The following is a 23,943-nucleotide window of genomic DNA, read 5'->3' as shown; positions in this document are numbered from 1 at the left end:
AATTCAAGGAATTTTGCACTTATGGTAGGGGGTAGCCTTGAGCACAGAGTTCAATTGAACACTAAAAGATGTAGGTTTACTGTATGGTCTTTAACTTGCAAAAGATAAAATACCTTGCCTTTTCATTCTTATAAAAACAATTTGGAAATTAGTTTTACATTGCAAGAAAATGGAGTCAGTTATAAAAGAATTGCTAATCTGCTGTTTCTTTGGGTGCATATGTGAATCTTTTATAGCTATTTAGAAGCTATTACCCAGTTGTAGAGGTCAAAGAAGGTGCAGGAGTGCTCTGAGTTTAAAATATCTATATTTTATTCCTTAGCACCAATACCATCAGAAGGCAGGATGAATTGGGAATGCTCATACTCCATGACATAAATTCTGTCATAAGTCTGTCATTTTCCTTGTTTGGACAATTTAGCCTGAAGTAAGTTTTCTAAACATTCAAATGATTCAACTTGTATATGAATAATTCACTCTGTCATTGCAGGCAAATTTAGTTTCCTTTGTATAACAGCATCACATATACAATCTTTTGGGAGAAAGATTGGAATTACCTTTTTGTTCTGTTCCAATTTATGCTTTTTGCATGGGGGCGGGGGGTGGGGAAACAAATTAATTGCAGCCCCATTAGAGAAGATGTTTTAAAATGCTCTGAAAATTATCAAAAGATTTAAGCGCAATGTACTGTGTATCCAAAACAACTTAACATGAAGCCATGCCAGACAGACAGTATATATGTATTCTAATTCCTCAGAGGGATAGTTACTTGCCTGTTCCTCCTGACTTTTTAGTTTGGTCTGTTATAAATGCATTGAGATCAGTGACCTTGGCATGAAGTTTCCCAGATGTTTTGGATCACTCTTAATGGAAGGCTGAAAGTATCCAAATGAATCCATTCTTTAAAAAAGAGCTTTCATCTTAGGTTAACATTATTTTGAATAGTTGTTTTCTATAGGCTTTGAGGACTATGAGTAACTGAAGTCGTTGTTACAAGGCTTATAATTCTTCTACTAATTTCTTTGATAACTGAAAGTCTACAACGGAGAAAGAAACTAGGATGTGGTACCATTTTATTGTCTTTTAATATCACTAGTGTCCTTTCTCCTTGGAGTTCTCATTACTGTTGGCACACTGATCAAAGGAGTCTAAGAAGTTTTATTATATTTCCATGTCCAATTGAGAGGTGTATCATTGAAAACTTAACCAGAGACTTTTTAATTACCATTGTAGGCTAAATCCCCACAGAGCACTTGAAATTATGCCTTTGAGTCTGTGGTTTACAATATTCTATCAGTGAATTGTTTAAATAAAAAGCAAAAAGTCATTGGGCTTATGGCATACAATATGAAATAAAACACACTGTAGAAACTATATTGTATTGCAGATCTTAAAAATACTGACTGTACAAAGTACATGGATACAATAGCAGCATTATTCTAGTGACTTCTAGTTTCTTTTTATTTAGCTGGAAAGAAGCCAAGAGAATTGATGCTGCTTTGTGTTGTTAATGGTAACAGGTATTTGGAGATCTACTACTGGACTTATTTTTTATGACCAAATTGCATAAGCTTACAGGGAAGAGCACTAAAATAAAACACAGATCTCTGCAAAATTAACTGTTGGAGAGATTTAAAAAATAACTGCTCTTAAGCACTCAATCAGATATTACCACAACCCCTATATTTGCTGAATTTGAATAAACATTTTATTTTTCTTTATTACTAAATTTTTTATTCCTTCTGGGTTTCTGCAGGCATTTTTTGCAAAGGAATATTGAAATTGTTTTTGTTCAAACAAGTATTGCAAGTGAAATTGAATAATCTTAGGATTTGAAACGGATCCTGTTGAGTCATAATCCGCATTTAAGATGAGTAAGTAGCTTCAGGCAATAAACCTGTGCTGACCTTTCCATTTTGTGATTTTTTTTTAAACAATCACATTTTCTTTTTTTTATTTTACTTGATTTTTTTAAATTTTTTGTTTGATCTCTCCCCGCTGTTACGTTGGCAGGTAGGAAGCTAAGCAAAAAAGATAAATCTAATATTTTAATGTACAGTTTGAATACAGGTAATGATTTTGGGGCCTTCCGTTGTGTCAGCTTCCCCTGTCATTTTTGCTGTTTCCCCCCTCAAAAACTGAAGAGTTTAACTATAGGTTTGCCTGGAGACCTAATGAAAATATACTCTGCACTGATGCATGGAAAGGAGTTGGGAAGGTGTGGAGGGCCTTTAATTGATTCTTGTTCTTAGTTCCTTTTTCACTGAGCAAGCACAAGCTTGAAGCAGTTTAAAGACAGCAATTTAATCTGAAAGGAGGTGGTGAAACCTTGTCCAGCTCTTCAATTAAGATAGGATTAACTAGCTCTGAAGAGAAATCCAGCCAAATTTCTGGCCTGAAGACTTTGAATGTGGTACTTGACTTCAAAGGTATGAATTGGGTAGAAACGTGCAGAGCATGAGAGAGCTGCACACGGATACAAATAACTCAGAAGGAACCAAAAACACCTTTTTATCTTCTATATTTCACATACAGTATTTCAGGAACTCCCCACCCTCTGAACTGAATGAACAATAATTCCCCCCAAATCAGAAAGAGGATGTAAACAAAGATTTGATGCTTCTCTCTTATTAGGTATATACTAACGTAACTCCAGGGACTTCAATAGACTTGCTTCTGATTAACAACGGTGAAAATGAGAAGAGAATTAGGCACCATATATTTAGAGGTGTATTATTAGCACCTCCACAAAATGTTGCGCTTTAATGCAGGACATATATTAACAAAAGAGAGAATCTCCAGCAGCAATGACTGAAGATGTGTATTCCAGAATGATGTCTGCCTGTTCTGACCTCAGCTTTCAACGTGCTGGATGGTATTATAAATGGTGTAAAACTTCACGAACAAACCGCTCTGTTGGTAATGTTGAACCAAATTAATGTGTGAAGTTACTGTGTCTTGACAACAGGGCAACTGTCTGCCTGATTCTAGGTCTTTTCTTGTTCTCACATTATACAGGAACAAGTACACCCTGTACAGCAGTTAAACTGTTTTGGATTTAAAAAGAGGAAGTTTATAGCAAAAATAGGAAATTTGGCACTTCCGTAAAAAACCCTAGCAATTATTTTTTATCCTAAGGATTATGTTTCTGAGAATACCTTTCAATAGGGGGTGACTAATAAGAAATATAATTACTTTAAATGTTGCAGTTAGAAATTTTGGAAGGTTTATGAGTTTTCTTCAAATGAGCAGTACAGAAATGCTACTCATCTGACCACTTTCAGGTCATCCATTAAATGTTTTTTTAAATAGTGTGTTGTGATGGATTGGTGTGATTTTTTTTCTTTGAAACATAACCTGTAAATTTTAAGTCTGTCCCATTCCCCCTCCCCCCCCCACCCCATTTCTCCTCCTTCCACTCCCCACAGTTTTCCATATAGCAGTGAGCACTTTTGGTTTTGATGCACTTTCATTTCCTCTGTCTCTTCTCACAATGTCTGGCTGCAAGGCCCTCCCTAGGGGTGGGCGAGTAGGGCAGCTGCCCCGGGCCCCTCACTTTGGGGGGCCCTGCCACGGCCATTGTGTGCCACTGGCTCTGCGTTTTAGCCACTTGCCTTCACCCCCTTCGCAGTCCAGCCACTTGTCATCCCCCACCTCAACTTCCCACAGGCTGATATGCCCCGGGCCCCACACACCCCTAGGCTTGGCTTTGTCTGTCTGTCCCATTCAGCGAAAGAACTGTTACTTCTGCATTTATTAGATCTTCAAAAGAAAATCCAAATAATACCAATGACTCAGTACAGGACTTAGGAACAATATCTGAGAAATTGTAATGCTCTTTGTAACAACTAGGAGGTCAATGAATGTAGTTGACCTGAGTTTGAGAAGAAAAACACAGAGGGAAAATGGAATTATTTACATAACTCAGCTGATCTGAGCGATTATGTTGAATAATAATCTGTATTTTAGGTCTTTTGAATGTCTGAACTTGCGTTGCTAGGGTATGATTCTTCCCTATTAGGTAATCTGCATAACCTATTTGAGTCCATGGACTTGAATTGAAGGTGTTGTCCTACCGTGGCACTGGAAAGGTAATTTTGTCTTAATTCATAATGAGGTTCAGTATTATCTTTGGCCCTGATAGCTCAGTAATTGTTTGTTCCCTAAGGAACTGCCTTGTTTCCCATAGAGTAAGGGAGTGCCACAGTGGGCTCTGTCCTGGGAGAATAGAGGACTTCAGACCCTAAGGCAACACATGTTGCAGTTGGAGGTATGATAGCAACAATTAGAGACAGCATAGCTAGCTAGGTAGCTTCAAACTAGCTATGGTATATATGTACATGCTGCAGTCACACATCTAGTTGCAGTGTAGATGTAGCCAAGCAGTTGGGCCATCTGGATTGTTCCTTATAGTGAATCCCTATGGTGCCTTCCTTTTTTCCCACTAGGAACCCACCCACTTAGAGTCCATCTTCACCCCTTCTTCCAACTCGGAAGCCACCAAAATGAAGGTATGCACATTAGACAGTTTTGATGGGCGGCATGTCCCAGAGACTGGTTGCTCCAAAAGTTTTCTTTAAGCTACAACTTTACTGAACTAAAATAAAACTTGTGCAAATGAGTTCTTTTGTGTTGCTTTGCACGTGCCAAATTCCACATATTCTGACATGCGATTATCTTGAGTATTACCCAAGCATTAAACTCTAGAAGCCACAGGTATATGGGCATCCAAATATGCAATCGTTCAAATATACTTGGGGTTATTAGAACTGAATGGATGTGTGCATTCCATATGGACAGGAGTATGTATTTGAAGGGGCGGCCATCCTATTTTCACACACCTACGGAAGGTGTGTGTATTAGGATAGTGGTGCAGGCAAATATATTTATCTGTATTTATTGGAATCTTAAGTCATGTCATATATTTCATTCCTTAAACACACTGGGCCTGTTTAATGTTTGCAAAGCTTCAGGAAATAATTTTTGTATTCTGAGTTAGGTTCCAAAAGCACAAGTGCCACAAAGCTGAATTCTGTTCAGTGGGACAATACCAGGAATATAACTACATGTTTCAGGGATACAAGAACAGGAAGGAAGAAACTTCTTATCAAGAAGCAAGAAAAAATCCAACACCCAGCTTGCCATCAAACAACTTGGAGGTAAACAGACTGCTTGAAATTTTTTTTTAGCCTAATTTGCATAAAATTAACTTTTCCACCCAGGGGAACCTATAACATCTTTTTATTCTCCTCCTGTGCAATATGAAGTTTCATTTCCACCTGGGAGAAATGTTACAATCGGTGCATTCTCCTTTGCCTGAGGAAGGATGAGTGAGCCTGAAAGCTTGCCACTATTTAGTTGATCTAATAAAAGGTATCACCTCTGCCAACCGTTCTGCATAGGAATATAACTGTTGCCTCAGTAAAGCCCCTTAAGGATTAAAGGCACCGGGCAGACTACCGCTGACTTTAGAGCACTTTGCATGAGGCCTTTGGGAGCCCAAGAAATTCCATGTTAGGCTTTGGCTTCACAAGTATTGCACAATTCTTTTCACCATGCAACTGAACAGGGTTTTTCCCAGTGCAGCTCTGTGCAGCCATGTGATAGAGGGAGAGGTCATATTACAAGGGTTCTGGGTGTTTTGTTTGCAAGCTTCACTGTCTCAACCAAAATCAGTTGAATGGTTTCCAGACCTGCCTCTCTTTGCTCCCCGTCTCCTGCTTACACACATTTCTGCACTTTCCCAATTATTTTAGGTGCTGTCACTTGAAGATGCGGGAGACCTTGGAACTGTTTTTCTGCCGTACAACACCCTCTGTGTTGTCTTCTCCTTCGTGACACCTTTCAAGCATCTGTGCACTGCTCTGCTGATCACAATAGCTTCTTGCAAAACCACAGAGGTGCAGCTGCATGCTTTTGGTTTTGGTGTCAAACAAGTGTTGTATGTGGAACAGATGAATGAACTTCGATAAAAAGCCTGAGTTTTAAAAGGGCTCATTTGTGACTTCCTTCATGCTTTGGCATGGGCATTTCAGATTTGACTAGCTGAGTAGCTTACAGGCTCTCCTTTTATAATATTGTCTTCTTTGGCAGCTTCTTAGCAGCACAGATTGTACTGTTGAGACTTCATCTTGTTAGCTTTCCTGTGGTGCTGCTCGTGACCTGTGCCACACTCGTTATTGTGTCCCTGCCTTTAGCCTGGAAACAAAGTAGACACTGGCTGTGCTTCTCATTGTTTCTCAACTTATGCATCCTGCTGGTAGCTAGGAAGAGTCAATTGCTTTTTAACATTGCTCCTGCAATGATAAAGTTGAACTGGTTTTGTAATGACAATGAATCTCTCAGTTCTGATTAGTTTCTGTTTAATTTGTATATACTGTTGTTTGCCATGAAGTTGTAAGTCATTTGTTGCGGTGTCAGATCTGTTCCTCACTTATGTTGTTTCTCACACTAAATCTTTGTTCAGCCGAGCTATGATTTCAGTGACAGGGAAAGGATCCGGTAACTGTATCTTACTTCTAGTGAAAACACCTAGGAAAATACAATCAACTCAAAGCTGACTAACTGGTATGATACTTAACAACAACTAGCACAGGAGCTGGGAAGCAAACAGGACACCCACTGATAACTCTCCCCAGGCTGTGAAGATTTCGAGGTAACAAAATGAATGAAGCAGAGTTGCATTCAAATTGTAAACAATTAATGAAGAGAAACTCTCCTCAAACAGGAGGAAATTATGACCTTTGTCATAATGACCTCTCCTCCCCTTGTCCTTATCTTAGGCAAAACTGCCTTTTTCTGCCACATCAGCCCAATCTGATTTTGCTTCTTGCATTATTATGACTTGTCACAGTGACTTGAAAATGATTAAATCTAATCTTCCCTAGTTGCAATGAGTATAACAAGCTGCATAGAGACTGCAGTGGATAATGAAACACACTTTCATATAAGGTCCACAGATGCACTTTTACCTACCTGGGGTCTATGGATTTGCCCATAAGTTCCATATATGGCCTCTGAGCAGCTCACAAATTATTTGATGTCTTTTTCCTCATAAGACCCCTGTGAGGCAGGGAAGCAGTCCCATTTTGCTGTGAGTGAACGAGAACATGGGGAGACATGTCTTCCACTGCAAGAAGCACTCAACACTTACCTGCTCTTGCTTTGCATATGACAAATCCAGAAATTAATCGGTGCAGCCAGTTCAGTGAGGGCCTGAGTACACGCCTGGAGTTGCTCTCAGACTATCTTGAGTGCCCTATGTGGCATGTTCTCAAAACCACAACAAACTGGTGGTGGTCCCTAGTTTTGGAGCTTTGTGCACTGAGTAGCAATGAGAAAGCAAAGCATATTTTAAACAACACTTCTGGGCTCACTACAGAGGCAGTGTAGATATGTCCAAAGCAACTTGCCTGACATCATACAGGACATCTGTGGCAGAACCAGGACTCTCAGGCTACTGTCCTAAACACAAGATCATTCTTCTAATCTCACTAATGATACTGCTAATCCTACCTTCAAGGAAGAAGTAGATGCTGTCCTATTTTTCTCCATGTTAAAATGAAATGCTGAAATCCGTGCGTGTTGAGACAGCTGAACAAACCATGCTCATCCGCCAGTACACAAATCCAGAATTAAATGCAGTGAATACTCAGCATGAGGCTTTTCAGCCCCAAGGCCTCTCCAGGCCTGTATGCAGGTCTCTTGTTGGGCTTCAGGATTCTTGCAAGGTCCTGAATGTGCTAATGGAAGTTGCACATGTGATGGATCAGCAATGATTTGCCTAGAATGTTTTGTTTTTTCAAAAGGGTGACAGCCTGCTCCTCATGGAGCCCCAAATAATCCCTATTGCCTGGTAGTCTTTATTAAACCGCATTAGCAAACCCATGAGGATGTGACAGAAGTAGCAGTTGAGACATTTCCAATGCCTTGGCAATGCTTCAGTGAGCCAGCTGTGCAAAAGTACAAGCCATTTGAAAGGTTACAAAAGTGACTAAAGCTGTCTAAAATACAGCATCTTATAGCACCTACTTGAGGTATTACTATGAAGTATTTCACTTCTCATATTTTCACAGGGACAGGGACTTTATAGGTCCTCCAGAATCCTACAGCTCCCTGCTCTCCCCCTGCCCATTGCCCTCCCAAGGGGGAAAGAAGGGAGAGCAGGGTGGATAGTCTGGTAGGCTGGCTGGCAGACTGGCCATCCAGGTCCCACTTCCTGGTTCTGGCTGCTCCAGCACTTGGGTACTAGGGCTGTACGAAGCTTCGGTCCCTGATTTGATTCGGCAGAGATTCAGCCCAATTTGGTGGCCAAATCTCCAAATCTGAATCAAATCGGGACTCTTTAATCTCTCTGAATCAAATCAGAACCCTCTGAATTGATTCAGAGAGATTCAGAAAGATTTGGCGATTCGGACATAGACACAGCTTTAAATGTTTTTTCTACATACCTCAAGGTACCAGGTGGCTCGTGAATGCTGCGATGCTGGGGTGCATGAAGTATCCTATAGGAGTGCAGGGGGCTCCCCAGCGTGCTTGTCAGCAGACCTGGAAGTGGACCAGAAGCACTTCTGGTCCACTTTTGGGTCCGCCGGGAAGCGCACTGGGGGCCCCCCCCATGCTTCCCCAGCTTGGCAATTGGTGCCTCCTGGGTCTGGGGGGGCACCCAGGGTCCCTCCGTGGCCAATTGCTGAGCCAGGGAGGCACAGGGGGGCACTTCAGTGTGCTCCCTGGTGGATCCAGAAGTGGACCAGAAGTATTTCTGGTCCACTTCCAGGTTCGCCGCCAAGCACGCGGAGAGCCCCCCCCCCCCCCGCCCCGCTCCTGTGGGATGCTCCGTGCACCCCAGTATCACAGTGTTCATGAGCTGTGCCTGGTACCTTGAGGTATGTAGAAAAAACATTTTAAGTTGTGTCTGACTGAATCTCAGATTCTCTGAACCAGCATTGAATCTTCAGATTCAGATTTGGCTGAATCGAATTGAGGACAGTGATCCAAATCAACTAATCGAATCACTGTCCCTGATTCGGGCCAAATTTGAATCAAATAGGGCCTGTTTTGCACACCCCCATTGGGTACCCTCCCTGCCACTGCTGGACTTTCCAGCTGTGATCTCCTCTAGCTGTCCACTCCAGTGAGAAGGAGAGGAGAGGTTAAAGGATCAGGATTGGAGACCCTGGCACCTGTGGTGCCTGAAGCTCCTTGGCCCCTACTGCTGGGATTCCCCACTCCCCTGCCCTTTGGCAGGAGCAGGGGAAGCCCCAAGTCACTGCAGCCCCCTGCAGGACTTCCTGGCTGGCAAACCACAACTGCAAGCAGCCACAGCAGCACAGCAGTGTTCCAGCTGTGCAGCACCACAATGACTGATGCCATGGCTGAAATACCTGTTTTAAACCGTTCCAAGCCAGCAAGAAACATTTACTTCTGTCAGCATCCTCAACATTGATTTATAGCAGTGGTTCTCAACCTGGTTAGACTGAAGGTGCCCCTCATTAAACTCAAACAGAAAAATGCCACCTTCAGAAAATGCCACCTCTTTGTTTTCACTTGTGTTTTGACTAGGAAAAATGATAGAGTCATCCTGTTGCAAAGCTCAGAAGCTCATAACAGGTCAGACTGTTTTTAAATATTATTCCTATTTGAAATCTCAGGGTTTGGCTTGTGAATCACGTTTGCACACTTAACAGAGCTAGCATTACCCTCCGGCACCCTTGAAAGGATCTCAGTTCAACTCAGGGTTCTGCGGCACCTGGATTGAGAACTACAGATTTATAGCTTGTTACCCTTAAGGTTTTGTACTTTAAATAGATGTTATCCTTTGAACATTAATGTGTTGCTTCAGAAGGTGGGGAAAGATTATATATGCGATGGGTAAGAGAAAGAAAGGGAAAGCTGGCAGTGCTATTCAGGAAAGGTGGGGAGACTGGTGGAGGTTTATATGGAGAAGATTAGAGCTGTATGTAGGTGGAGGTGGGGAATCAGAGGAGCCAACAAGAAAGCTAACCTGACCACTGCAGGTAAAGTGACACTGAGAAGAAAAGGTTGGTTGAGAACTGGAAAAGCAGCAAGAGCGGAGTGAGGGCTAGGGTAGGAGGGAAGAAGAGGTGAGAAGGAATGACTCTGAGACATGGGGCATGACAGTGCTAAAAGGGGCTGACTGGGCAGAAGATTTGTGCAGACAAAGGGCAGCAACTTAGCAGGCAGTCCCAGTGACTCCAGTTGTTAGCAAAATATTCCCATGGTTGTTACAGTTGCACATGACTATTAAAATATTTGTTCTTCTGAATAATATGCAGGGAAAAGGCCTCTGCCTTCAGACAAGAACGTTGCGTAAGTTGGTACCAAAGTAGTACCATTTACCAAGATGTGGCCCATGATCCCTTTGCTCCTGTCCATATATTTTGTACCCTCAACCTGGCAGTTAGCCCAGAGGCTCTTCAGGGCAGGAACTGATGTTGCCTTTGGTTTGGAAAGGGACAGATCTGATAAAGTTCTTAGAAGGAAATCAGGTGCCTAGGAACCCCTGCTAGTTTACACTATGGAGGTCTTGGGGGGATTAAAAGTTCTCCAGGTGCTAGAATTGCACCTCTGCATGTGTCCAGGACTCTCCAATCTGAATTCACACCCACACCTGGCTGGGTAATTTCACTCAATCCATGGAGAATTATCCCTGAATCAGGGTAAAACTGCGGCAGTGTATGTTACACCTGGTTGAGGCATTATCTGTTTCTACCTTATGCCTCTGTAGCCATGTGCTCAAGGTGAACAGGCTACTACCCTCTGCTCCTGCACTACCAAGTGGCAAGGCACAATAATAACAGCCTATAGGCCAATTTATGCCAAGATAAACTGTCCATCTGCCTGGTATACATTACATACCCCTGTATTATTCACACCATTGTACAGAACCCATCTAAATTACAGTGGAGTATGTGATCATCTCTACATTCCCTTAGCACCCCTCTACTCAAAAACGTACTACAATCTCTTCCTTGTTATGAATGACATTATTGAGCCACACCTGTCACCATGACTCAAAGGAAATAATTGCTTTGCAGGTTTCCAACACCTACTCACAGGGTGGGTCAACAGAAAACTTCTCCACCTGGGGGTGGAGAAAGTGTTTGCTTTTGCTTTTCACCATTAGGGGATAAAGAAAAATCCCGGAAGAGTTTCCAAACCAAAATCTATTCAGTAAACATAACAGCACTAATCAGAGTAACTGACTGATTTTAGTGGTGAAACTCTCTAGTTCCAGCTGAAGACAAGCTGTGGATGTAGTGTGCTGCATAGTGAATATGTTAGTGCACAGAATTTTGGAGCATCCATATTCAATTAAGTAGGCTAATGGCATTCTTTTGTGTGTCTCTTTAATATGTGCTCCTTCCCTTAAAAGGAGACTAATCAGTGTTACGATTTTCCAGTTCGGCGTGCAATTGCTGCTTAGTCATTTGAGCAAGTTCCTTTCCTCTTTTCTAATTTTTCCCAAGCTTGGGTATGACTTTAAAACAATAGGAAATGACAAGCCCTATAGTTTTTTTTTTCTTCTTTCAAAGGATTTCATACTACTTCACTGTACAGAGATGCACGGGGTCTGCACAGGGACAGTGCAGTGAACTCATAAGTATTACCAATAGGAAGTGACATTTTTCCTCCTTTTGTTCTGCTAAATCCCTACAGACTGTAGTTCAAATATTGGAGACATTTTACTTAAAGGCAGGAAGACTGCCTTTTCAGCTTAGATAAATTTCTGATTTAATTTTCTGTTTGATTGAACTAAACCAAACGCGAGCAGGCTGTGAACAATTTTTAGGCAAAGACTGTGAACTTTATCAGACCCTTGCTGAGAATAACTTTAACTCAAATCAGTTGGCTGTACATATATCCTTTAATATTAGCAAATGAAACTGCATTAAAAAATTGTCACAAGGTTCAATTAGAAAAACACCTTAACATGCTGTTAATTCTAAGTGGGGATTAACTTTTTCTTACGCATTTAAAGGTTCTTTCATTCTTGTACTTCAGGGATGCACAAAAGTAACAAATGAATATGCTCCAGGCAGGGGTGGATCCAGGAAAGTGCGATGTATGGTGCACATGGGGAGCTCTCCACTACCCAGAACTCTGGTCTCTGCAGCTGATCGCTTCCATCATGCACCAGTGAGCTCTCTACCATACTCCCCATTTTCAAAATTTTCTATCCACTCCTGGTCCCAGACCAGTATCTTTTAATACTTTTATTTTTATCCTTTTCACTGCAGTTTGACACTGAAGGCTCCTGGTTCCCTTTGGCATTCAGGTACTAATGCATACCTTCTCTACTTGTGGATTTTTTTTTCCAGTGGGCCAGTCACACGCTGGTTGTACATATGTAAAAAGATCTGAAGTCAGGGCCATACGTGTAAAGTAGGGAGCACTTTATTCCTGACCATAGTTCCACTGAAATCAAGGGGCCTGCCTCTGAAGTCAAGGCCTGCTCTCTGTGAGCCAGAAAACGTGCATAGAGCCCCGTGCCTTCAGAGCATGCTGATCTGGCAAAATCATAACTGCCTTGTGAAATGACTGATTTCACTTGAATTTTGTCTTGGAAATGAAAACTGCCAGAACGTTTGTTTCTCCAAAGCTGAAATAAACCAATAGCTGTTTGTTTTAGTTTGTGTTTATTTTATATTATTTTATGTTATAATAAAACAATGAAATTCAAAGGAAACATTTCAAATGACCAGGAATTAAAATTTAGGGGGGAAATTTTCCCTCATAGAAAACTAAAAAATCTGGTTCAAAACAGGCATATTTCAAACTCTTGAATTCTTGAGTGATGCAGCTCTTCTGCCCTCAGCTTTGCCCTTGCCCTTGCGGTTGGATCACAGCCTAGCTCTGTATGTGCTCCCAATGACTTCCAATGCCAAAAAGGGAAGTAGCTAACTACAAAACACAAGGCTTCACTCTGCCTTAGCTTCTAGGCCTTCCGCAGACCTTGGTTACCTCTGGGTTTCCTTTGCATACACCTCCTATGAACTAAACCTTTTGAGTTGACTTTGACCCTACCTTTAGCAAGGTCAGTTTGACATGAAATGTTGGGTTTGAAACAGAAAAGCCTCAGGCATGTGTGTGTAGCTTTTTGTCATTTTTGCCTCACTGATAATAAAAAAAAAATTCTCCCTGATAAAGCACATTGCATTTCCTAAGGGTTATACCGATCTGCACTAATTAACCTGTTAAACAATAAGCCTTGTCAGAACACAAATGCCAGAACACATATGGTTATCCTATACTTTTCTTACTGCAAAGGTGTATTTTTAACTCACACATGGGAGTTCAATTGCACGTAGTCAAAAAGGTAAAACAAAATACAAGTTTTGAATGCTTGTGGACATTATTCCTGAATAGGTTGCAATTTAGAGTTTGAAACTGTCCCTTTTATTATATATATATATATATATATATATATATATCTTTTTATTTTACAAATAATTATATATAGTTACAAATGTTCCTTCACAGAAGGTACATTCAAAAAAAAAAGTTTGTATAATCCAAAATGTTTTATTGTTTAGGAATATAAAATGGATCAATACTTCTAGGAGGGGTCATATCCAACCCACTGTTCATCCAGATTTCTTGTATTATCTGTTCTCTGCGCTCTATTCTTTCAGCCAGTTCCGCTGCTTCTGTTGAGTTATAACCTGAGTAAGGAGTCCTGCAAAATCCTGTGAGTTCATCTGGAAAGTCTGAATCTGAAGAATCTTCCTCCTCGTCGTTCTCACTATTCCCATCTGCTTGATCGCTTTCCGGCTCAAAGTGAGTTCTGATTCTGTGCAGTCTTTGGAAGTCATTAGTGCATGACACTCGTACCACCAAAGCACACAGTGTGAAGACTAAACCAATGCAGACACTGGATACAAACAGCAAAGCAGCTCTTTCAGGGTGATCTGAAATTAAACACAAAAGGCCAAACTTGAAATGAAGGCAGAGACCAGATGCAAAATGCAGGTACTGTTTCCAAAGAGCCCTGCATTATGTCAGGGAAGGCCAGTGCTTTTTTTGGTATATTCTGCCATAGAGAATAAAATGTGTACTGGGGATCTGAAACCTGCCTATTCTGTTGTTTTTTTTAATTACTGTGCAAAAATACTAACACCCTAATAGCACTATGCCATGTTTTATATAGTTAATACTAGTTTACTAGCACTTAAGCACCCACTAGGGCCTCTGCTACTTTTTTCAAACCCTACTGCTTTAGTGGATGTGGCCTAGAAAAAAGGGACACGAGAAGAGAGTCCGTTCTCTGGCTGCAAGCAGTGCACCTTAGGGGCTGTAGTAACCTGTACACAATAGTAGCACTGCCCTTTGCAACTTCCCCTTCCCCCAAAATGTGTCACCTGCAAAATTGCAAATGCTGAGAATCTGTGCCATAATCTGTAGGCATGACTGTGATTGTTAAATCTCATAAGCAAAGCAGAATCAGACCAGGGAGGAAGGCCCTGCAGTGCCTAGGTGTGCTGCAGGTAAAGATGATGATGACTCAGTAAACAGCACCCTTCTTTCCGATTTAGTATTTAATGACTGCCCCATCTGGTACTAGGAGGTGCTGTGGTACCTGTCCCATTTCAAATGTGATGCAACTAAAACCCTAAGTGTGTGTTCATTGAAAGTGTTCATGACACCGTCTGCAAGAGCAAGAACATTAGCTTCAGAATTCCACCCAAATGTAAACCCGTGTTAAAGTCTACCTCTCTAAAACTCCCTCTGTGGCTTCTGTCAGCTGATGATATTACAGTTGTTTTTCCAACGTACAGTTTTCGAGTATCGCTGAGCTAGAACTCCTGTCATGTTCTACCCAAGACGTGGTAGATTTTTTTCTTATTGTCTCAGTGGCCTGTGTGTGTGTAATACAAAATATATGCAGACCCACATTTCCAAAAAAGGATGCCCTGAAGTAGGCTCCTAAATTAGTGGCCTGATTTTAAAATATACTCAATATCCAATTGTTTCCATTGAAAAGACCCATTTTACACATCTTGGAGTCTCTCCCACTCTAAAAGAATCTGGAATCCTTCAAGATGGAAAATGTAATATAGCATATCCATTAAGCTACAATTGCCTCACCTTCAACACTCATAATCAAAGACAAAAACACCACCCTCCCTTCTAATGTAAAAATTGTCCTACCTCGAATGTAGGCAAATGTAGCCAGAGAGCTGCTAACAATAGTTCCATCTTTCTTTGGACTCCTTGATCCTTTTGGGTCAAAGTTGATATCTGTGAAGTGAAAATGCAAGACTAGTTTAGTCGGATTACATTAGGTTGATGTAGTTACTAAATCATGATTTTCTTACAAATAATTCTTGAACTATTTTTTGTCTAACTGAACTTCTGACAAAAGCCAGTGGTATAAGTGCAAGGACTTTCCAAGCATTAGCTGAACAGTTTAGCACACCAGATGCTAAAGTTAGTGAGAAAATTATTGCCAGCTGGCAACCACTCATTGGCTTAGTTATAATTCACTATATAATACAAGGATTGATTGGCAGGTAATTGTGCTTTTATATGCAGTTTCCTTATTTCCAGTCTAAGTTTAATAAATTACTAAATACGAATGAAATCTGTTAAGACATAAGATCTACTGCCACTGTGAATGGCTTCTTCCCAAGGAATTTAAGTGGCTGTAGAAGAAGCACAAGAAGACCATCAGTGAAAAAACAGGAAGCATTTTTGTTGCAAGCTGATCCTTCCTTATTAATATTTGTATTACTGAATGGCTTAAAGCCCAGGTCATGGACCTGGACCCCACTGTCCTTGAAGTCATACCTGGTCTTGTATAAGGTAATACATAGGTAATGTATAAGCAGCAGGTTTTTTTATTCAGAGTGACTTTGGCTGTATGTACAACCACATTGCTTAGCTTGTTTGATCTGAAAATCCAGTTTCAGGCAAAAGCCTTCTCTGTGCTTTAGCACAGCTCCCATTTAAATCTGGAAAATTCAGAAGCTCTGACCTACACTTCACATTAGGGGGGTGAGTTCTGAGGAACATAGAGAATTGTAGGCTCCTGGACACATCTACCAGGTGGTCATTAGGAGGCAGAAAGAGGTACTTAGCCATGTTAGTCTGAAGTCAGTCAGAAGGCAGGCAGTCACTGACATGCTAAGGACCTTGATAAGCTAGGTAACCCTTCACTGACCACATCCATTCAGTTTCTAGTTTCCTTTGATAGGAGCATGAAAGACTCCTGGCTACAAGCTTACTGACGTCACCTCTAAAACTTAAAGCCTTGTCTTGCAGTCCTTTCTCAAGACAATGTCCCATTGGTTTCTACAGAGGTTTGACCTAAGAAAGGGACTCCTGGATCTGGCCCACAATAGCTTATTAAAAAGCAGGTCCTAGAGTTTGTCCCTGAATGGAGTTTTTATTTCAGACTCCCTGTGGACTCTCCTGTGGAGGATTCATTCTGTTAGTGACCGTTTACACAACACTCAGCACCAAGTGCCAACTATTTTAGCACATGATTTCATTATTTTTCACCTGCTCTTATCCTATCCTCTGCTGAGATCAATTTAGCTATTTCACTTAAAATAAATTATGATGGTGATGCTAAATCAGGGGTGCTCAAGCCCATGCCCATGGGCCAGATCCCACCTGCAGATTGTGATCCAGGACAGGGGGCTCTTCAAGGGTCCAGAAACTTGGTGGATGAGGGAAGCAGTGGCAATTGATGCTGCCACCTCTTCTCTGTCACCAACTTTCCAAACCCTGTGGGCCAGATGACATGGCCCTGCATGCACACAGGTCGGTGATAGAGAGCCCAGTTCTGTGAGCTCCAGGGTTGGGGGTGGGCAGCGGGGCCTGATCCTGTACACTCCAGGCTGGGGGACAGGTAGTGGGGTCCAATCCTGCATGTGCCACACTGGAGCCTGGGAGGTGGGGCTCAATCCTGAACCTGTGAGGCTGAGACCAGTGCTAGGGCCAGGGTAGCAGGGCCCAATCCAGCACATGATGGGCTGAAGCTGGGGGACTGATCCTACGTGGGGCTGCGGCTATCATATGGTGTGTGGGACCAGGGCCTGATCCAGCAAGTGACAGATTGGGCCCTGCCCCATGAGCAATGGACCAGGCTCACAGAGTGGATCCAGCCCACAGAGCCACTCTGCACCAGTCACCTGGCCCAGGGAACAAAAAGATTGAGCACCACTGTGATAAACCACAGAACTTACCATATTCGCTATCTTTCTGATTCAGAGTAGGATTTAGATTAGCGACCATGGGATCAACTGCTGTAAGTATGATTTTAGGAACTAAAAAGAGGAAAGGAAAATTGCATAAATGGTAATGTTAAGAATGTTCCATTGTCCCTAAATGTTACCTTAAACACACTGAAGGCAAGACAAATGCTTTATAAACTATGTCCCAAAATAATAATCAGATACATGATTGTTGTTGGTATCATTGTCATTGTCATTATGTTTGTTTTTTTGGTAGTGCCAAGGAGTGAACAGGAAAAAGAATGAGTCAGAATTGTGAGAAACATCAAATTGTGATAAGAACATAATTTTTAGCCACAAGGTATTTGAAGTTCATGCATGTGAGGTGCTTTACTGACAGTGTGGTTGTTTTCACGTAAGGGGTGGTGTGCCAGGCAGAAAGAGCTCCTAGCATAGTGGTTTGAAACTCTTCTTTTTAATTAACTTTGTTCTCATGCACTTTCTTTGGAAGCTTTCACGCTCTTCACAAAAGGATTAAAAAGAGCTAACAGAAAGCACACCGTGTACATGGCCAGAGAGCACACATTCCATGTCAGATGAATGAGTCCTTCAGACATCCTGATCTTGGCGCCTGTTCTCTGTGCTAGATGAAGACAGACTGATGGATTTTCAGGCTGATTTGGGGAAAAAAAATGGAAGAAATTTCAAGTATGAAGCTCACCTCTATCCCCCATACATACATTTGCCAATAAACAGTGTAAAAGAAGGCTGATGGGAAAAGAAAGGGAGGCTGAGCTTGGGGGCTGAGAGTAGAGAGCTTCTCTAACAAATAAAAATAGCACTTCTCACTTAATACAAGTTCTCCTTGTGTTGGGGCTCAGAGTCCAGGTTGTTTCCTTTACTGTTAAAGGACTTTCCCCCCCGTTAGCATTGCAAAACCCATCCATATATAAAAGAGTGAGGTGAGTTCTGTGTTAGCTTGCATATCTGAATTTATAAGCAAGTTCTGATTCAGAATCTTTTTTGTTGATGTGTGAGTTGCACTGCTTGATTTTCAGATCGCAAGCTGGATTTGCTAGGCTGGCAGGTATGAGAAAGACTAATGTGTTTACTTGAGATAAGAAAATATGATCTAAAATATTGGAAAGGCATCAGACGAGGAATCCCATGGTACTGTGTTTATAAATGAGAGCTAGTAAGATATTATCAGGATAACACTTATGTTCAAAAGGGCCAGAGGCCCTATAGTGTCTGTTACTAGAAAGGATGCATATGTTATTATGAGAAGATTGTTACCACAAGGGATGCGTCTCTAGGGAATAATTTGATATCTCTATTTTAGAGAGACAGCTGTTTCAAAAGAGGAGGTAGAAATCTATGAAATGGAATATATTTTGAGAGAGAAAGAGAGACTCAGCATTGCTCAGGGAAAAAAAAGTAATGTTACATTTATATTTCACAGATCAACCATTATGACCACATCAGTTATTTATCTTGAAATTTTAAGATCTCCTGAGAGCAATGTTTTCATGAAAGGGGGAGGTCTAAATATTCTGTCACATACTGGTCTGTGCTTTGGCATTCTCTAGGAGGAAATAAGTAAAGCTAGAACCCTGTATGCTACTCTGCCTGAGTGCCTAGGTACCTTGTCTGGTGAAAATGATTTGGGTTTACTCCTTTCTGACAATCCCTACAAATATGAAGGGGATGAAGGCCAGGGATTGCTCCCCAGGTCACCTTCAGCCACAAGGTATTTGATTTCTCCCTGAGGAGACTTTTCTTTTTCTGGAATAAGCTACTCCCTTTGCTGCCAAGTCTCACTTCTCCCTGTTAAGTGTGTGTAGGGGACGTTTGAAAGAAAATAATTTGTTAATCATTTGCTTCTGTATGGCCCTGATTCAGCAAAGCACACATACATTTGCCTAAGTCTGTTTTTATTCAGCACAGCATAACAGGCAGGCTTCATTAGCCACAGGTAGATAAATGCTACAGTGTATCAGGGTTTAGGAATTTGTGAACTTGTTGGGAATTGTAGTGTCTATGCAAATGAAAGTCAGTGATTACTGAAGCAAAGAAGCCCGTTTCCTTGTCATTCTCTAAGAACGGGTCTACGCAACATCTGACATCACACCCTATGGCCCCCACAGCTGTCCCTGATTTAGTTCCCTGACTGCTGGTGAAAGTGTGCTTCTGTCCACTTAGCTTGGGCCCATTGGAGAGGCTCCTAGTGCCACACGTTGCACCCTTACTATGGAACTGTGCTGACACAGTTGTGCCTGCAGAGCTACTGTGGCAGAGGCTCCATAATGTAGACAAGCCCTACTTATAGAAGCAGGTCTGCACCACTGAATCCTGTGCTCCATCAAAGTCCAGGGGTGTCAAACTCCTTTAACTTTTCACAGGCTAGACGAAGCACTTCTGGCTACTGACCCCACCAGCACAGCAGCTCTGGCAGCATTAAGGGTTAAAATAGCCTGAACATATCCCACTTCTACAGAACTGCATCCCCAATGGGGATCCCTACAGGAGTAGTTTAATGGCAGGGTGAGTGGTGGCAGTGTTAACCCCCCAGATGCTGGCCCTAACAGTGTTGTGGCTTGACAGCCACAAGGGTTATTTCCTCATCCTACAAATGAATTTCTGGTCTTGTAGGTTGGAGCTGGAGGTGAGTCTGCCAGACCATGAGTGAGTCCTCCAAACCTTGACCCCTGTTCAAGTTATTCTTCAGTAATACTAGTCATATTCTTGTTTGAAGTACAGTTCCAAAAAAACCAAAGGAGCTCATCCAGCTCCCACTGCTTAGCCAAGCCTGTTGCATGTCACTTCTAGAATTTTTGATAGTTTCCTATCTCTTGATCTTACTTATCTCTAAGGTCAGATCCCAGACTTCACTAAGGCCTTGGTAAGAGATAAGGCTTTATGGCTAAGAGCTATGGCATTTCCTGTTTTTGGAAAGCACTTTCCAACTCTCAACTTCTTATTCTTCTCAAATCTCTGCTGAGCTCAGACTGCTCTTGAGTATCTGAAACCCTTGTGAAGCCTTCAGTTAATCCTTTGCAGAAAACTTCTCTTCTCCATCTGCCCATGGTGGCACAAGTATTCCATTTCTTTCAAAAATCTTATCTCCACATGTTTCCTTTCACAAAGCCATTCTCACACCACCACTTCTTCCTTTTATTCCTAAAGTCATCTCACTGATATCTGAATCAGCACCAGCTCCTTCCTTCTTGAAAAACACCTTTTATATTCTTCGGACTTCTTAGGGCTTGTGATGTGGTTTGTGAGCTCCATGCAAAATAGTATTGTCTAGAACCTCAGGTTACATTTAGACAGATGTCCCTTTAATAAAAACTAAAAGCCTACTCTGCACATCTGAGGACTATAAAGATGGCAAGCCAGGACACAAGAGTCAGTCCAAGTTGAGAGGCCAAAGAAGAACACACTCTCCAAGTCACTCAGACTGTGGCTGGACAGCTCCCAGTGAACAGGCCTTGTAGACCCGTTCTGGAGGAGGTGATGTTCAAGACTGGTCATGAATCATCAAAAAGAAGAGGAATACTGGAGAGGTAAAGACAAAGGACTTTGGGCAACAGGTAAAAATTAGCCCAGGGAATATGGCATTGAGTGGGGCAAACCTACCAGGTCCCCTAGTGATGCCTAGGGCCCTGGGCTGGGATTCAGTGGAAGCTCAAACCTGGGGCACTAAAGGAGAAAGAGGTGTTACAGGAACAGATAGCTGAGGCAACACATGCACTGGACACAAAGCTGCAGAAAGAAACGTGTATTTTACCAAAGAGAAGGTCCATAAACAGTGACTAAGTGGACTTAAAAAGGAGGGAGAGCCCATCTCCTTCTTTCAGGGCTCTAAAGTTTCATCTCCACAAAGATGAGTCTCCAAATGTCTGAGTCCACAATTTCCTGGTGGGTTGGAATGCCTGTGTAGCTTGGCTGCCTCTTACAGGGGGATGCATAATGCCAACTGAAGAATAAAACCTCCAACTGCTGACATGATTAATTTTTAATGTAGGTTTATGAAGACATTTCTACTAATAATAGGCTTTATAAAATTCACATTTTTGCTTTGAGGCTGCCTCTTTCTTCATATGGTTTTGAATGTAGTAGGTTACTAACAATTTTAAACTAATGGATAGCGTAATATTTCATCATGTGGTAAAGTCTGACCATAAGTGTATGTATTATTTGCATATTTTACTCTGTCTCCAAAATGTGGCTTTTTCATTTGGCTTCTAAATGAAGTGGGATGAAGGGATCCCATATTCTTAGGTCTGGTCCAGGCAGAATTTTGTAGAGGTGTAAACTGGTTGGACCTGGATGTTATATTACTGGGTAATACCAGAGGAAGCTTAGGGGTCCAAACACAGTCAGACCTGCAGGATGATGAGTTAGTGGTAAACACCAGGTAGTACATTTGAGTTCATCAGGTCTAAGAGTGAAAGAATTGCAAGGTTCCATCCTGAGATAAATGATAACTAATTGTGCTATGGTGTTGCAGAGAGACCAGCAAAAGTACTGAGGTGCCAGGTGGCCCCATACCCATGACAGACAGCACTCTCTCCTTCAGGAGGAGGAGGAAGGAGATAAAATGAAATTCTGAAACAAAATTAGAAATAGTCTTAAAGGTATTTTCTCTGCAATGAGGTCTCAGACCTTTGTGGCCTGCTCCTTGTCCTAAATAGGTCTGCAATCTTTTTTAACAAACCCAGGGCGTAAGAAATTGACCTGCTGGTGAATGTCACCATTCTTGTTACCAGTGCAGTGTGTACAGATTCACTTCCATTTGGCTGCAACAGGCAACTTGATTAATCAGTGCAGCAAACACCAAGCAAAATGAAATTGGATTGAATGCCATGATCTCAACTGTGCTTAAAAAATATTTTTTCTTGCATCTGTCTGCCTTTGAATGTTCTTTTACCAAGAGGAGCCCCTACCACATGTGTGTGTGTGTGTGGAATTTCAGGAATTCCCAAACCTGTCCTTTCTCATGGTCACTAGATGATCTGTAAAATAATTAGATCTGAAAATCACTTACTGATGCTTCAGATTGCACAATTTAGTGGTAGTTGGCAGAAAAAGTCCTTATAATATGCCAGCAACACAGAGGCATGTTATCTTCTACCCTATGTATCCTGGCAACGTCACTATACCAACAAATAGTAGCAGTGATGTCACCACATATGAACCTCAATTCTACCACCCTACCAAAGGTGTATAGAATAAAGAGTAAAATGTGATTACTGATGTAATTATAAAAGGATCCAAGGATGTTATTGCTCAAGCTTTGCACTGTATGTATATTATGTGCATATCCCCTCTCAAATAAGATACACACCTTGGTTTGGGAAGGCAGAATGAAGCAAAAAAGATTTTTACAGAGTTTTCCCCGTCATGGCACCAGCTCAGCCAGGGCTGAACCCTCTGGCCATAGGGAACAAGGACAGAATTCCATCATGAGCATCACTCCCTTCCCTTGCTTTTTGGCCAATATAGCTAATGCCAATTCAAATACATCTCTGAGAAGGTTAAACCTGCAGCCTTAAATCCAGCAGGGAGAGGGGGAGTGACAGTGGTGATAGGACTCTACCCCTGCTCCATGTGACCAGAGCAGGGGTGTGAGTACTGAGGAAATAGAGAATTGTAGTCGGGGCACCTGTACCAGGTAGTCACTAGGATACAGAAAGAAGTAGTTAGCCATGTTAGTTTGAAGTTGGTCAGAAGGCAGGTAGCCATTGACATACTGAGGACCTCAATAATCCCTAAGCAACCTGGTGCTGATCACAGTCGCCTGCTGCCATTCCAACATTCCCCTGCCTCCATTCTGGCACAGAAATTACTTTGCTTGCTTAAGACACACACAGGGGACCCTTTGATTCCTGGTCCACCCAAAGTTCAAAATCAACCGCCTGGCAGTGGCAGCAGCACTTCAGGTCACACATTGCTAATGGAGGCACTTGACTTCATGGTTCATTATAATCTACCTGATCCCTTCTGCATTCTTCATTCCACAGGTGTTAATGACCCCTTCTTTTTAATGGTCCTGATGTTCCACCAATCAAGCTATCCTTTGTTCTGTAATTCTGCTGCCATATAGGATCACTCTTCTCTGCTCTTCAAATACATAGTTCGTGTATCCAAGGTAAGAGCTAATCCCAGCTGTCACCTACTCTGGCACCTTTCCAAACACAAAGGTCCAACAGAGGTAAAGCCCAAAAATTCAGTGTCTGCCCATGGGGTTAATTCTGCATATTCCTCGCATGAAAAGGAGAAGCCCAGGTCAGCTCTCTCTGCATGTGCAGTATGTGGCCTTCAAACCTCCAGGACTGCAGAGCCTCAGTGATATTGGCAAGAACTGGTGCCTCCTTCCCACCAACAGTTTACTTCCATTGGCTTCCCCTGTTATCCTTGCATCCTCCCTCACTCCTCAGGCCATGGAGAGAAGAGATGGTGAGGAGGCAGGGGGAGAAGTTAATATTAATTCCAGTCTCTGGAGTCTCTTGGAGAGAGGCCAAAGCAAAGCCCCACGAAAAACTTAATGGAAGCACATGAAGGGCATGGCATAGGTACAATGTACTGTATTGTGAAAGGGATTTAGACTTGACTGCACATCCTCTATTTCATGGTAACTGCTCTGTTTCATGTGAATGCTCTTACACCACAGTACGTGGAGGCTGAACTGCAGTAGTTTAGCCTTTGATGGGCACATCTACATGTGACATTAGGGGGC

General features: G+C 42.0%; 1 protein-coding gene and 1 long non-coding RNA gene across 2 annotated transcripts in view; one reads left to right on the top strand and one right to left on the bottom strand.

The window, feature by feature from the left end:
• The first annotated feature begins 95 nt into the window (after positions 1 to 95).
• On the top strand, positions 96 to 6,877 carry LOC109280305 (uncharacterized). The gene is made up of 3 exons (XR_009459074.1): positions 96 to 427; positions 1,757 to 4,511; positions 5,000 to 6,877. It is a non-coding gene; the product is annotated as an uncharacterized LOC109280305 (long non-coding RNA).
• A 4,991-nt stretch (positions 6,878 to 11,868) lies between these two features.
• The window catches only part of EVA1C (eva-1 homolog C), a 58,746-nt gene continuing 46,671 nt past the window's right edge, over positions 11,869 to 23,943 (bottom strand). The window contains exons 6-8 of the mRNA XM_019476498.2: positions 17,214 to 17,294; positions 15,172 to 15,261; positions 11,869 to 13,931 (exon numbers count right to left, since the gene is read on the bottom strand). Coding sequence (XP_019332043.2) covers positions 13,546 to 13,931; positions 15,172 to 15,261; positions 17,214 to 17,294 — 557 coding nt within the window. The 3' untranslated portion in view covers positions 11,869 to 13,545. The remainder of the gene's footprint in view (positions 13,932 to 15,171; positions 15,262 to 17,213; positions 17,295 to 23,943) is intronic.

This window comes from Alligator mississippiensis, chromosome 1 (assembly GCF_030867095.1).
Source record: "Alligator mississippiensis isolate rAllMis1 chromosome 1, rAllMis1, whole genome shotgun sequence".
Lineage (NCBI taxonomy): Eukaryota > Metazoa > Chordata > Crocodylia > Alligatoridae > Alligator > Alligator mississippiensis.
The sequence above is the reverse complement of the archived record's forward strand: the minus strand, read 5'-3'. Positions and strand labels throughout refer to the sequence as shown.